This window comes from Anabas testudineus, chromosome 5, assembly GCF_900324465.2.
Source record: "Anabas testudineus chromosome 5, fAnaTes1.2, whole genome shotgun sequence".
NCBI lineage: Eukaryota > Metazoa > Chordata > Actinopteri > Anabantiformes > Anabantidae > Anabas > Anabas testudineus.
This window is the reverse complement of record NC_046614.1, coordinates 12,747,027-12,763,662: the sequence shown is the minus strand read 5'-3', so window position 1 is coordinate 12,763,662 and position 16,636 is coordinate 12,747,027. Positions and strand designations below refer to the sequence as shown.

At 39.5% G+C, this 16,636-nt stretch overlaps 2 protein-coding genes across 2 annotated transcripts in view; both read right to left on the bottom strand.

The window, feature by feature from the left end:
• Window positions 1-1,714, bottom strand: part of grm2a (glutamate receptor, metabotropic 2a) — a 28,290-nt gene extending 26,576 nt beyond the window's left edge. The window contains exon 1 of the mRNA XM_026346856.1: window positions 1,003-1,714. The gene's annotated coding sequence lies outside the window, so the exon portion shown is untranslated. The remainder of the gene's footprint in view (window positions 1-1,002) is intronic.
• Window positions 1,715-4,044: 2,330 nt separating this feature from the next.
• tex264a (testis expressed 264, ER-phagy receptor a) overlaps window positions 4,045-16,636 on the bottom strand; it is a 53,599-nt gene continuing 41,007 nt past the window's right edge. The window contains exons 3-4 of the mRNA XM_026349955.1: window positions 11,525-11,696; window positions 4,045-5,462 (exon numbers count right to left, since the gene is read on the bottom strand). Coding sequence (XP_026205740.1) covers window positions 5,086-5,462; window positions 11,525-11,696 — 549 coding nt within the window. The 3' untranslated portion in view covers window positions 4,045-5,085. The remainder of the gene's footprint in view (window positions 5,463-11,524; window positions 11,697-16,636) is intronic.

Below are 16,636 nucleotides of genomic sequence, written 5' to 3'. Positions count from 1 at the left end.
AGGTTTCCTTGTTATTGTTACAGTTCCCAAACGATGACGTGTATCTGCCACATGAATCTTGAGGCTGTGCTGAGCTGATTTCACTGCTCTCCATCGCTTTTCTATTGTCTCTTGTCTGCTGAACATGCAGCACAGATGAACCTGGAGGACTGGAGGAAACATCTACTGTAGCTACATTTCGCTACATGGTGCGTTTAAGTGTTTGCTCCTATTCATGTGTATACTTCAGGTTCAAAATGTATTTTAATGCCTGCTGATAAGATAATGGAAGAATTACAGAGTCCGTCACTCTGCTGTAGCCCCACAACAGTACTTGTTATTTTAATGTGCACCGACGCGGTTCTACAGTAACAATATAGATTAATATATTTAGAGCTTTAATATATAGCTTTTTTACGATGCATTTTCTGAAGTTGGAGAATTAAATTATTAAGGGATGCCTTTTCTTTACCGAAGATGTGTCGAAAAGATGAATAACGTTTGTGTTAATCATCATCTTCTCGCCAACACCCTGTGACACACCAACTAATCATCAAGTTTAAACATTCCCAGCAGTGTCTCGTACTTCTTGTTCCACAAAGTGATTTCCCAAATCAAGCGACATTGGAGATATGGCGGTTGTCGTGTGCTGCAACGCCTGTTTGGTAGTATGTTGCAGCAGCCTCATGCATGTGCAAGGTTGTACAGCAAGTGTGCATAGAATAGCTCGAGCCAGTGGTAAACAAAAAGGAGGCAACAGTGTGGTCATAATATCATCAACAACTGCTATAATGATGAAAATAGTTGCAGTGCATGAAGAGGACAACTTCTATACTAGGACTGTTATTCCTTCTATTTCCTTTTGCACGAATGTGACAATACTTTACAAGTTGACATCAAGGTTAAAGCAGAATAAACGGACTTCATTTACCTTCTCTACAAACCAACTCGCACTGTAGAAGTTCACAACAACAACAACAACAAAAAAAGCACCATCAGACTTTAAACACACAAATCGCTCACCTGTGAACGATTCTTCAGTTTCCAGCGCTGCCGTGCGGTGAATGAACCGTGTGAAACCAACGCATCTCCTCTACAACAGTGTGTTTTTTATTTGTCTTTGAACTAAACCCACTGTGGCTGTGAACTGCACCGAAGCTGCACCAGTGAACGAAGGAGGAGAGAGTCGCTGCCTGAAGTTTGAGCCGCGGACCGGGAGCTGTCCGCGGTGCTGAACCGACGCGCGACGATCAGCTGGGTCCTGGAAGTCTGGTCCTTGAACAGCGGCTCTAAAAGTCACATTTCCTAAACACGTTCAAACCAAACACGACGAGGGCGTTTCACCTTTCTAAGCATCAAGCATGAAAGAGAAGAATAATAAATGAAGAGGCCAGTCTAGAAAAAAAAGTGATGAATTACGAGTCTACCAGGATGGAGATGAACTGCTTCAGCGCGCAACAACCGAGGGAATGAGCAAGTTGAAATTCAACCTGTTACACGAGAATACTTTACAAAATCCTCCTTCTCCTCCTCTGCTGGCAACTATAAATTCAAATATAGCGGCTGACAAAAGCGTTTGCTGGGAGTGCCTCAACTCTCAGAAGATGTGGACACTTGAACAAAGGCGCAGTTGCTCGACGCAACAGCGGTCCTGGAGATAGCCTGCCTCATCCCAACTGTATGCCGAATTCATGTTATGTAATTTAGAGTCTAACGGAAAAGACTAAGTGGTTACTTTCAGCTGCGTTGTCCTGCTTAGAAAGCTGTTGAAATGCATGTGGACACCAACGGGGGGAGCTTTAGGACTCGCCCCCTATTTGTTCATGCGGTCAGGAGGGGGGTACAGTATGTTAAAAGAAGGATTCCTTGGAGACTGCTTATCTGCACCGCTGGAAATTTTTATTTGGGATCCGCAAACAAGTTTTGACACGGCATGGGAGAGTGTGAGGTCAGTCCCAGATGGCGCCGTGATGTACGCGGGGGACATGCGCTTTGAGAGGGTTGAGCTGCGATCTCTTTCTCTCTCTCCTGCCAAAAAGCAGATTCAGACACGCAATGGTCGGCATCTAAATTTGTGTGTTGAGACATCTCCCTCCATGTGCAGTGTAATGAGATTAATAATTAACATCATGGGGAGGCAATAATCTCCGTGCCCTCAAAGCTGCATGACACCCCTGTAGGTTTCACAATTAATTAAATCAGTTGTTGACCCAGTGTGTCATCACAGTCTCTTCCAGACTCATTTTCATTTTTTGCCTTTGGAGAAAGGTTGGAGAGCCAGGATTGAAAGTGAAAGTGCAACAGACATGTGGTGAGGGCATCTGTCCCTGCAGACTGATCACACCTATAGGCAGAAAAGCTACCAATCTCCCAGCATGATCAGAAAACAACATGTTAGGTGTCTGCTAGGTGAAATATGTTTAAGCTTGGTCTAAGTAAGATGTAAGTCATTTGTCCTGTTCCCTAAACAACTAGTCAGATTGTTTTAGATGAACAATATAAGAGAAGATGCTTTATTTCTCTGTTGAAGGCTATAAAAATGTAGATATGGTGGATAAATTAAAGGAATTAGCAACATAACATTTAACCAGCAGGAGTAAGAAGGATTTTTTCTAGGGCTCAACAATGGCTAAAGAACACCTGCTGTACACAGAGCTTCCTGCTAAAGTGAAAGAATTTAGATAGATTAACATTGGGTGTTTTGGTTGTTTGTTTGTTTGTTTTTATGTATAATGTGTTTCTGCTCCCAAAGGTACCCACATTGTTATTTTGTGAACATTGATTAGGCAGTTTAAGTACGGTTTAAGCTGAGGGAAAATGCTCCCTCAAGAAAATCTTAAAACAACAGAGCTTAATTTGCTTAATTTGCAAAAAAAAAAAAAAAAAAAAAAAAAAAGTTGGTTTCACATTGTTTTACATCATAATGTGAAACTATTAAAGTAGTTCAAGAGAGAGCTTATTAGGTTATTAGACACTTACTGCCTCATCAATATCTTACAAACAACAAGGTGCCCCACTGGTACCAACACTTGTTACATTTTTCCATCTCTGCTGGGGAAAAAATGGGTAAGAGTTGTTCTCAGAGTACAGCAGAAATTATGTGGCTTCGTGTTTGTTGTTAAAGCTGAAAATCTTTACCAATGCACCTACACACTCTGTCCACATGAGGCCAGACATTGGACATCCCACTCACGGTACCACTGGCTGTCACATAGAGATCTGTGTGGCCTCGCAAGGATACACCTCCCCAGATCATTACTGACCCACCACCAAACCGATCGTGCTTGATGTTGCAGGCAGCATAAGGTTCTCCACAGCGTCTCCAGACACTTTCACGCCTGTCATATGTGCTCAGTGTGAACCTGCTCTCATCTGTGAAGAGAACAGTGCACCAATAGTGCACCTGCCAATTGTGGTCTTCTCTGGCAAATGCAAGTTGCATGGTGCGGGGCTAGCACAGGTCATCCTAACGGACGTTGGGCCTGAATGCAACCGTCATGGAGTCTGTTTTTGACAGTTTGGGCAGAGAGAACCCTAGAAAATTACCTCCAGAAGGCTCTTCTGCAGATCTCCTCAAGTTCCTCTTGCTCAAAGAAGCAGATATCCATCCTCCTGCTGGGTTGTTGCCATTTCACAACACTGTCCAGCTCTGACTGTGCTAGGAGACACAACAAACCTTCATGCGACTGCAAGTATGGAGGTGCAATTTTGAAAGACTCGACTATCTGATGGGGTTGCAGGTATTGCCTCAACAAAACAACGCAAGACTTGAAAAGAATCAGTCAGGAAGGATAAGGAGAGAACATTTGTCTGTGGCCACCAAACCATTCCCTTTTTTTGGGCTTGTCTTGTTTTTTCCTCTCCAATGCACCTGTTGTCATTTTCATTTGTACCTCAGCAGGTGAAACCTGATGAACAATCACTTGTTCTTCCTAAATGGGCAGATTGATATTCCTCAAGTTTAATTAATTTATTTACGGTGTTTCCTTTTTTCTTTTTTTTTTAGAAGTACAGAATAAGATTTATATTTTTTTGTGCAACACATCACGAGTGATTGCTCTCCTATGAACTTTTAATTTGAAAATTTTATTACATACAGAAAGACACAACCATTGTAATGTTCTGTACATTATTTCCAATGTCTCAGACCAACAACAATTTCAACCTATGGGCCTATCACAACTAGTCTCTGGAAGTGAATTTGGCTACAAACGACACTGTAGAGTGGTTGAACAAACAAACTATAGAAGAGAACATGTTAAAAAATAAAAGCAATAACCTGTGCGCACGGTGACAATAAATTGTTTTGTACATTATCCAAGGGAGAAACACTTTAACCTTCTATTCTATTATTTCTTCTATTTAGTCCTTATGACTTGGACCTCACTGCTGACATTTTATCTCTGTCTCAAACTTCCAAATTTTGTCTGTGACAAATATTTTCCAAATCTGACATAAAAAAAAAAAATAATCACAATAAAACTTCCATGGCATCAGCTTCTGCACAGTTTCATTCAATCATTACTATATACCAAGACAACAGAGTCAGGTAATGCACACAAACACATGACATAAACCTCCTCAGGACATGACCTCCAAAGTGGCATACAATATCAACTGTCCCACACGGGCACAAAGATGCTATATGATGATCCAGGATGCGGCATCAGCGTCTTCGCTTTGATGTTAATCTTAAACTGCAGTGTCACTGCTAATCTGAACTGGAATGGCGATGATTCAAACAAGATTACAGTCGAAATGAAATATAGAATTAATCAAATCTCGGTTCTCGTTTGCTGCACAACACGTGCAGGGAAAATTAGGTTTATTCAAGTAGACTTAACCCTATGGGGGTGTCTGTCGCTCTATCCTGACAGAGTTTAAATATAGGGTCAGGAATTCATAAAAAAAAAAGTAGAAAGATTAAAGTATAATAAAAAACGACAGGCTTAAAAAGCGAATTAGAAGGCGCAGAAATATGGCATGTTGGTCATAGCATGAACAGCTTTAGATCCCAAACAAGATTACATGACAGATAACCAGCAACAGCAACAACCGAGAAACTCTCCAGCATGCCAGTGTTACATGGCCTCATTCCTTATCTCTTCAGCATCCACCCTCCTCCTCTCCATCCCCAGAGGGCTCCTTCTTCTCAGCCATCAGTTCAACTGCTTCTCTAGCTCCATCTTCACCCTCAGGGAGCTTCTCCTCGTCTCCATCTTCCTTCTCCTCCCTCTCCTCTCCCTCCTCCTGCTCCTCCTGATCCATGTCAAGTTCTTCAAAGGATGAGCCGCTACCCATGGACTCATTCGAGCCTCTGTCGCTGTGGTCCCTGTGCTTAATGTCTTCATTCACATCCATTATGTCTCTCAGAGGCAGGGAAGAGGCCAGTGAGGCGGCTGTGGAAGCAGCCAGGGAAGTCTCTCTGCTGTCCCAGGGCGCGCCGCCGCTCACTGAGCTCACGTCACTGTGGGAATCTGCACCTGCAGCAACATGAGGAAAATGCAGATACAGTAAAGAGGCTGCATCAGTGATATTGGTGCAAAACCCATCTAATAAAATAAAATGATCACAGGCAAGGGGATTTACTGTGGACCACAATTAATAGACAAAAAAATACAGTTTCAGACAAAACACATAAAAAAATTAAGATTTAAATTGCATTTTATGATTAGTGCACCAACTAAATGTTTATACTATGGTAGGTTACTGCACATCAAAAATCATAACACAGTCACATCTGGATAAACTTTCACTGTGCTACACACATCATTTCTATTCGCTGATACTGACACTTTTTGGAGCAGCCAGTCACGAACATCAACATCAAAAGTGAAACTCTGGGAGAAGCATGATGTTTTCTTTATACTCTGTCGGGACGTGCATAGCGAGCTCTAACTTTCTGTGAGAAGTAAATATGGGTAATATGAGTCTACAGTCAGTGACAATGTTAACATGCTGGTGTTTAGCAAGTATGTTTATCAATGTAATCATCTTGTGTTATTCATTTAATCACTTTATCATAGTATGCTATCATGCTAATATCTGCTTATTATCCCCAATCACAACACACAGCTGGGGTTAATTAGCATTAATGTTTGAATATCATCAAAGTATTGGACAAATTTATCTTTTGACCTGATGATGCAGTTAGATGAAAAGTTAAGCAGTCACCAAAGCTATGACGGCTCTTCAACAGATCTCATGACAATCAATATATTCACATCAAGACATCACAGACATCAAGATATTCTACTTAAAAATGATTATGTGGCACTAATGAGGAAAAGTCATCAAAGAGTACAAAGATCATTTGTCTTGGGGAAATGACTGTAAGTGCTATCTTGGACAAAAGTGGACCAATGCCTAGAGCCACGCTGCTAACTTAACTAAAATGCATCACCATTTTCCTTGAGCATCAAAGGTTAATGCATTAGGTAACATTAACATTATGCTTTGTGTCAAAGATGATGCAATTTACATATTCCACCATCCTTTGATCAAAGCTGAGAAAACCTGTGTGTCACATAACAATTCAGCACATCTGTCTGAAAGAAATACAAATCAGTACTTTTTTATAATGTTAGCAAACCCACACAGCTGGAACCGGCTTATTAAAGCTTTTAAAGTGCATATTGAGCCCAGATTGTCTTTGTTACAGAGAAAAAAAAAACCTCTGACTGTTAATTAACATGTTTGTTCTGCCATCTGCAGTAAATAATACATATCGTAAGTCATAATGAAAAAGGTCTATTATTATTAACTAATTCCTCCACCTTCACCCACAGCAGCTTTATATTGTTTTCAAAGCTCATTCTAATTGCCCATTGATCTATAATTTGACAAAATAGCTGTTCATTTTCCCTGAATACTCTTAAGGTGACCCACAATAGAAATGTAATGTACAAAGTTTTGTTCAGATCATCAGAATACTTGCAGGAAATTCCCACACTGTGAAACAATTCAGTGTCCAACAATAAAAAGTTCATAACAAGAAAAAGAGAAGACTGTCGAGTGGGTCGAGATAAACTAACTAAACACAAAGAAGACAAATGAGAGGACGAGGCATTTGTCGCGCAGACCGCCTTAAATTACCAATGGAAATGGGCATCAGAACTTAAACTTAAGAAGCACATCACACCTTCCACCCACACTACAAATAATACTCAGTGAGCTTTCCACAGTTTCACAGAAGAATATGGGAGCGAAATTCAGTAAAACGCCACACATATAAATATAATAATAATGTTTTCCAACTGTGTAATGTATCGCAACAACTGTTAAAGCTGTGATTAAGTTCAAATGATCTCATCTTCTGCCAAAATGTGTCCTGTAAAAAGCAAACACTGTGCCATACAGGCTCGCTTTCTTTTTATATGTACGTGTTATAGATGTTCCTGCATCGTCTTTGGTGTTTTGTCTCTCTTGTTAATATTTTTTTTGTTGTTTTTATTTATATATCCTATTTTATTTAAAATTGTTGTCTTCCAGAGATAAAGCCTGACTCGACTTGACTTGACTTGACTACCCCACAGGACACTAAGACACTATGACTGAGCCGTTTTCCTTCTTTCACACTCAAAATAGATCTCATCCACACATCAAAGTGCGTTTGCGCTAAAAGTGTCACCGGGGACCCAAATACAAATAAATAGGAAGTCTCTTGAGCTCTTGGCTGAGGTCACTCTTTTCATTCATTCCAATGTCAGCATCACTGAGCAACCCAATTATCACTGCCGGCAGACCTGATCTTGTCTGCAGTGGAGAACATCATATAAGGGAAGTCCATTATGGTTATTTATAATATCTATTTACAGGCTTGTTGATTACAGAGTAGGTCCAAACAGAACCAGTGGGACTGGTCTTCAGTGGAACAGGTCCAATGTGAACATGATGTGACACAGAGGTATTGCTTTAAAGTGCACATGCAGTAAACGGAGATTGTCTAGTGATTTATACTTCATTTGCATGTTGCATTAATTACTTTTCCTGAGAGGCTTGCTGTACAATACAAGGAATTTTACAGGAAATAATGGGTCTATTTAGGGTAATGGGGCGGACAGTGTGCCTCAACACACTGGACAACTTTCACCCCCTCTACAACTGCAAGCAAGTCCTGAAATTGGTACCCTGGTTGAAGCCAGCTGTGCCTCTGAAAGCCTTTTAGATAAAATTTGCTAAATTAGTTGCTAAATTGGGCCCACTGGGATTATTAGCAGAGAATCAAGGTCTTGTTCTTCAAACTGTTTGAAACAGCGCAGAGGATTTTTTAAGGAGGTAATTAAACATAGACAGGGTTGAGTCATGCAGAGAGTTGGGAGAATCAGAGTCTGAGTGAATGGCAAGAGAAGTGTGACAGGAAATGCATAAACAGAAATAAAGAAGGGATACAGTAGATTGATCTTGTTTACAAATGAGGGCTGGGAGGAAGGTGCATTTAAGGATACTTTTCACAAAAATGAACATGTTTTTGTGCTTAATTACATTTCTTAAGTGGGGATGCTCAGATGGAACTCACATTTGTTGTATTGCTGCAATATGTCATTGAAAGAGCTGTGTATGTCTTAAGGTAAACAGTGTAATGAAGTGGAAAGGAAGCATTACGTAGATAATAAGGCACTCTCCTCCTTGCATAGTTACCTCTTCTTAATACTAATGAACACATGCTCATACTGTTTAGCATTAATAAAATGTTGGAGTAAATTGTTGGATGCTGTGAAGCTAATGCAGGAGAAGAGAGCAACACCACATGGCGTAATTAAAAGAACACTAATCAAAACTAAAATGAGGGAAAATCATGCAGAATAGATGATGTACAAAAAACATTACAATATCCTCAACATGTCACTCAGCTCTAATGTTTTCATCTTCATTTTTCATCTCTGTGGGTGACATCATGTCCGCACAGTGAAGCTAAGCTGTAGTCATCATTTCTGCACCACAGTTTGATTTTATAGATACATGAACAATAAATCAACAAATCAATATTTTACTAAGCATTATTATCTAATGATGTGACTATACTTGAATAAACTCTCACTGTTTAACAGTCCTTTGGAAGACACACTGCACATTAGCTGAGTCTAATAAGTTCCCTTTGCCTCTCTATTTATCATCGGTATAAACTGTATAAAACGAAGCCCACTAGCCTGTTTTACAATGAGGCTGATTTGTGTCCTCAAAAGGTAAACAAGCTTCTTTGGCTGCGGTGATAACCCAATTATCATAAAAGTGTTTTCATTTTGTTTGAGTGTTTACTGCTCTCTCTCTGTGTTGCAATGGTGGAAGCAGGACCCCGAACTCGGTCTTTAACGTGGACAGTGCATGAAGGATGAAAGTTGTAGGCAATCTTCCAGGTGTAGAGTAAGTTTTGCACAGTTGGCTCGTCAGACAAAGCTTAGCTCCACTGATTGATCAGTCTCTCATTAAGCCAACTCGACTGTGTCTGAGACTGGGAGCATAAACACACTCTATCTGTCTCTATCACCCCATGGGTTTTTTTACATAGACAGACTTACATTAATTTCCTGGAGACTTAGCAAGCCATCACACATTATGTCCACACAATGTGAGTCAAACACGGTGCTCACACACACTTTGCTCTATACCATATAAAATTGTATTGTATTGTTATAATATACAAACAATAACTCAAAAACACAGATATCAGGAACACTTCACAGGTAGATATGTATACGACCTCAAACCTGCCTCCTTTCACAAATGACAGTAACTGTGCTGACTGTGCACATGTCGGATACTTTAAAAGTACACCCTGTAAGAGGTGTATAAGAATATGACTTATACCATAACAACAACTAAATTAATTAAACAATACAGATTGATAAACTACTCAAAACAAATGTATAGATATAGTAAATGTCTTGAAGGACTAGTACTGTAGTCTGTTGTCAAAGTAAGACTGACAGGCAGCCAGCAGAGACTGCAGGAAGCTGTTATACTTCAAGAAATCGTTCTAGTACATAACATCTTCTTAACGTTGTTGAACCATAGATGTCTATTTGCACCAAAAATCTGTACCACCTGTACTATCAGTGGACTCAACGGGTTGTTTCTTTGGTTTGGCAGCTCAGTCTAACTGTCTGTCTCCTTCATCTGCATGTGTCTGTATGTTTATAAAGCTGATCCATAGCAAATGTAAGTGTTGGTATTTTTGGTATCAAAGTATTTTTTAATGGTAATGATATATATTATAAATATCATTAGAGTGCTAGGGCAGCTGTTGCCCCGGCTCCCCGTCTTTATGCTAAACTAAGCTAACTGTAGCTCAGTTATAGCTCTATATTTCATAAACGAGGTGTGGTATTCATCTCATCTAACTCTGAATCACTGCTCAAAATAAGTTTATGCCGCACAAGGCGGTAATGTTCTAAAGCACACCTTAGAATAAAAGAAGAATTTAGGTTTGCCTCCATTTTAGATGGTGTGGATTACAAAAAAAAATGAGGTGCTGATAGGGTGATTTAAAAAGGAGAGCATTAGGAGAACTTTGCGTGCATGTGATGTGACTGAGTGTGTGTCAGAGTGTGCGCACTGGAGAATGAAGACACCATTACGAAATGATTTTCTTTACATGTGATTATAAAGCACACAAGATCAACTTAATTTTATCTGAACTGCCCTACTGAAATGTTTTCCAGCACTTTAGTCCTTTCCTATTAACTTTCTCATTTGTTAGAAAAGAAAGCAATAATCAAAACTTTGTCTCGGTCTGGTGACGCTGACAAACTAATTTAAAGTTGTGAATAGCCTCGACTTTCTTTTCAACAGAATGTCAGTGGTTCTACAGCAGACAATCCTGCTGTGCTGGTCGGGGGAATCACCTTTCTTCCTGTCTCAGGTACAATCACTCTGCTGCGATGGCGACCGCAATCTAAACATGCCAAAACCTCTAAACATGTCTAGATCATGCAAAGCACGCTTACTGATTTGTTTTCTACCGCACATGTAAGCTGTGTTTACAAGAGATGTCACATGATCTAAGCTTAGAGAACAGCTGATGTAAATCAGCACTTCTCCATCCACTCTGTCCCATGACCACAACATCATTTATTTTCTCTAGTGATTTGTACAGTGACAAAGTCAACACTACAAGGAGTCAAGGTCCGGCAAGTTAGAAAGAGTAATAGCAGAGAAGACACTGCGCTTTAAGACACATGTCGTACTTGTGGTGACAAAACAATTAGGGTTAGGGTCTCATGTATCACATGTCCTCAGTGATGAAGGGCAGAAAGGAGTCAGTGCAGTGTCAGACAACATAAAAGTCATTGTGTATTTCTTGTTTGTCTGTTCCTAACACACACACAAGCTGTGGTCTCAGCAGAGAGCTGTGTTTCTACTAACACGCTTCATTAGAACACAATTAGATGACAAAACAAAATGCCAACTGCTTTGTGATAACTCTGTTTTTTCCTAAACTTCTGTCTTCAGTGAAATCACTTCTATTTACATTTCTTTTAGTATCTTTTATGGCTGATCAGTTATTCTCTAATGAGCTGTTTCTGGAATTACCATTAACTATTACCTGTGATATCAGTTCCTCTGTCCTCATCAGAATCCTCTTCTTTCACATCTGTTTTCACTTCCTCCTTCATCTCTGGAACAAAGAAGTCCATCTGGTGAGACAGTGGTACCATGTAGTTGATGACGTCCGATCTATAGATCTCAATAGCAGGGAATGCGCACAGCTTTCTCTCCTGTAGGAGAAAATATGAGGCACTGTCAGCTGCTGCGAATGTATTTTAAAATCCTGTACAAAAGATCCTGAAGGATATACAGCCCGAGCATCAGCTGATGTTTGCAAAGACACATCATCTTCTCCCTTCCAACTAAGCTGTTAACCTTTTTCAAATGAAATTGTGCTTGAATTTGAGTAACATTTATAGTAAATTATTAAAAAGCTAGCTTTCAGCTATGACAAAGACTATTTAGGTAGAAATTTGTGGCAGAGTGCTTAAAGGTCCAGCTCGCATGAATCGAATGCTTCATGAGAAATCATGTCGTGAAATGAACATTATTTGTTTTTTACTACATAAATTGTTTGTTACAGCATTAAATGTACTGTATCGTTTAAAATGTCAATAATAACAAGAGAATTTCTTCCAATGTTGGTGAATCAGAAGAGCTTTGTCTGGCGTAACACTCTTTTTATATAGCAGCCATGACCAGCACCTCATTCTTCATGTGTAATAAGGAAACTCATGCTGAGAAACGTATTTAAAAACACTCAAACATCACAAAGTGGAAATACACTCTTGACACGTCTTGCATGAAGTTAAAATATGACCACAATGAACAACGTAAGAGTAAAGAGCGATGACGGATTAATAGACTGTTGCCAGATAACTGACCAAATGCTTCTAAAACCTGAAATAGAAGAATGCACAGCATAAATAAAAGGGAAGATCTTGGATTGAAATGCCTCAAACAAACAGAAAATATCAGTTATGTAGCTATAAAATGTCTTAATTCTGCTGGTATAGCACTGCTGTATGTCTTTGACACTTTAATATGAATGTATGCCCCACCATGTGAGTCCATTAAAGTTGCATTACCCATCCACTTCTATGTGTCTACATTTGCACTCTCCAGTGTGTGCAGAAAGTAGAGAGTTTATACAATATTATAACATATTTTCTCTAAAGAAGACATTAGCGTTGCATAATTTTGTGTTATGTTTTCACAAAGTTCTCAGAGGGGGTGCAGAGATGCTCTCCAATGGGTCGTCACAGTGAAGCTTAAGGAGGCCTGAGTGATCTACATTGATTTGAACTATGAGTGGTCACCAAGTGACAGTGCAGTGCTGTACTACATATATGACTACGATGGACTGTACAAAGATAAACCACTGCAATAAACAATTCCCTCTATGCTAAAGCTTTACTTTCAAATAATGCTTTAAGTGCCCGGTTGGAAATACCAAGCACCCTATTTGACAAACACAGTACTTTCTCTCTTCCTGTACGATTTCACTACAGGTTACAGGTTTCGTGGATGTGTTCGGCAAGAAGTAAGATCACACACACACTTTATATTTGAGTTTTTATGCTCACGCTGGCCTGCCCCTTGCTGTGTGAATGTTCTCAGACCTTTATAAATGTCTAGTCTCTAAATGTAAGTGAATATACAGACTTCTAATGTTGCCATGGTTGTGTGACAAAAAGTGCTTTTCTATGCTATTTGAAGAGGGCAAGAAACATGCTGGATGGACTAACAGCGGCCATTTGACTCATTTTGCTTTGGGTCAGGGTGATCTGCACTGATTGATTCGATTTAATCTAATCTTCTGCAAAATAAAACCGTAGGAGCTGGTATGAATCACCTGGCTGCTACACACAGGGGCTCTAGCCCCAGGGCTACAGATGCAAATGAGTACCCATCTCCTTGAACCTGCACCGATAATGAGCAAGAAAATCGAGACAAAAGCAGTTTTCTATACTGTAGGCACACGCACACATGCATGTGTTTCTCCAAGGGATACTGTCACAGATAAGAGAGAGAAAACAGCATGTGAGAAAGATGTGTTCAAATACATGTGTGTGTTACTCACGGTCACATTTACCTTGTTAAAACAGTGACTTGTTCATTATTCTTTCTCTTTAAGATGCGTCAACTGTAAATAAAACTGTCAGCCGGAGAAGAAGAACTTCAGCACGGGAAGTGGCAAAGAATATTTTTCTCCAAAGTCAAAACCTTTTGTTCAAGTCAAAGTAAATCAATGCTAGTGCAGTTAGTGTAGCATGTGAAGCTCTGCAGAATATCCAGTGAAAACATTTTGATTTCAGAGTAATTGTGTGTATATTTATATACATCAAATATACGTCAATCGCTGACTGATGAATCAGCAGTGTAGGTCTTTTTATATCACTTTGAAAAAAACAGGTTTACTAATCTTACCCATCTGAGATTTGCTAATAATTAGTGTGATCTTCTCAATCTCATTCTAGAGATATTTTAGCATAATATGTGGGCATGATCTCTAATCAAGTCATGGGGCTCCCAGCAGACAGAATGTGACTCGTGACGAGAACTATTAAGGCATTTTGCGATAGCGCATGCAAAATCTCATTCTCATCTTCCAACCAGACTCTCTCCAAACTGAGGCATTTATTCAATTGTGTCCCTCCCTGCAGGTATTTTCCGATGTTTAATCTGTGATTATAATATTCATTTCAGTTTCAATATCCACATTGCTGCTCTTTGATGTATTTTAAATGAATCCGTGACTCATCACTCCTCATCACTCTCCACTGCTGACATGAAAAATTGCTTTGGAATAAGTGGTAAGCTATACATACTTGACCGAGCTCCGTGTGTGTTTGTCAACAGTATCATTCAAGCAAATCACCACGTCTTACAAGCTCTTTACATGATATAAAAACTTTTATGAAGAACCTTTCCTTCTCTCTGCATCGGCCGACATTTATTAAAGATGACAGAATAAATTTCCATTATGGAAGTAGAAACATTTAATAGTGTAGGCTCCTTCTTTTTGAATATACAACGACATTTAATCAATTTATTTGATTCACTTATTCATTTCTCTCCAAGGGCTTTAATTTCAGAAAGGGCACAAATAAAATATGCAAGCACAAATCATGGAAGTATGGTATGTGATTTGTGGTGTAATCCTTCCAGTCACTATACCACTTGTAGAGGCTTGCAGGTGGGCTGAAGCCAATTGCAGCCGTCACTGGGTGAGAGTCAGAGCACCCTGTGGACAGGTCGGTAATCTATCACAGGGCTGACATACACAGACAGAACTATTCACAGTCACATGTCACATTTCTACCTATTGAATTTGATTTAGAGTCCCTATTAACCTAACCTGCATGTCTTTGGACTGTGTGAATATTTAACTTACCACATGCCTCCACTCCACAATAATTACCTTTTTTTTCCCCCGAGGCAAAGAATTGCATGTTATTACACAAAAAAAAAAAAAAAAAAAAAAAAAAACACTGATCCGGAGTGGAAACTCTACTGTGTGAGCAACCTGTGAGAGTGTTCAGATCCTCTGATGTTAGTAAGCTACATCTGCTAGAAACTAATGAAACACCTGCTTTTGTTTACTCCAATGTAAAATAAAAGATTTTAGTTTATTTTATTATGCCACATTTTGGTTTACCTTCCCACATTATCACTAAGCACATCCATAAAATAGTCTGTCAAATTAAAATCCACTTGTAACTTACACTAATAAAAAGCACAACAAAGCAGTTTCTTATTTAACAGGTACATTTTACCATATTTCCTTTCACAAGGGAATGAAGAGCAGATCGACTAACTCCCCCATCATCATAATTTGCTCTTGGCTTGAATGTTTTAATTACGCAATGAGCAAGATGTTGTATTTCCTCCCAGAGCCCTTTTCTGGTCTCTGCCTCCACGTCCGCTGTCTGATTGGGCGCTCTCCATTTGCCTACAGTCTGTCATGGAGTCAACATGCTTCCACTTAACCTGCGTCTGTGTCTGGCAGCTGCTGTGATTGAAATGTGTTCTTCAGGATACGGAGGCAGATGAGTCTGAACCCTCTGGAAACACGTCAGTCATTCTTCCCTGCTGCCTCAGAGCAAACTCAACATTATGATCATCAACGTATTCTCATTCAACATCCTGGGCAAAGAACCAGCAGGTGACAACCAGTTGTTATCTGCACCATTACCCATATGTTCTCTGGACTGTTAGTTGATTATGTTTTGTTTTTGTCTTTGGACATTTCTATGTCTGGCAATGATGTTGCCCATACAAAAAAGATCAAGCTAAGGACTGTGTGAGAAAATAAAACATAGAAGATGTTAACTTTTATTATATTTTTTGGAAAACTTTTGTGCACTGAACATCTGAAGACAGTCCAGGCAACAGAGGAAAATATCTTGCCTTTTATTTTCATGGGTGGGCCCTAAAGACATAAATTAATAGTTGTATATTCTGACTTTTCTAATAAAACAAAAGACCAGAATTGATTCATATATAAAATATATGAAGTAACAATATGACATGAGAATTGGCTTTGGCTTCAGAGTAGGGTACTTACCCTATGTCTGTTTTGGTACAATTCCCTAGCAAAACTTTGTTTGTTCCCTGAGAAAAGTCGAACTAGAAAGCTATCAACACGTACCTGCCTAGGTATACTGAGTCTAGTTAATCTAGCATTGCACAGCTCTACCAGGGTGTGGGTTAGGGGGAGAAAGGTAACTGCGTCTGCACCATCTGTGCCACTGAGAAAGTGGAGATGGCATGGTTCCAGCTGCATTCATTTAAGTTTTGGTTGTTAGCCTTACAATAACATTAACACTAGCTCCCATTACATTAGAATTAACTGTTAGCAGTGGCTGAGTCTGATAGTGTGGCTGCACCTTCTGAATGACCCCACCCTGAATTAGTTGCTTAATTAGATGTTGATACATTATAACCAGACACTGTGGTAAATTAGGAATGACTTGGACAATTGTCTGGAAAAAGGCATACACTGTGAATGTGTGTGTGTATCAGTGTGTGTGTGATGGGTGAATTAAGACAAGGAGAAGTGGAAAATGGTTAGTTGTGTAAAAACGAAATAAAAATCATTTGATTGTAGCAGATCTTAAGGAAAGGCAAATACAACCTCAGACTTACAGCAACATAAATGTTTTTC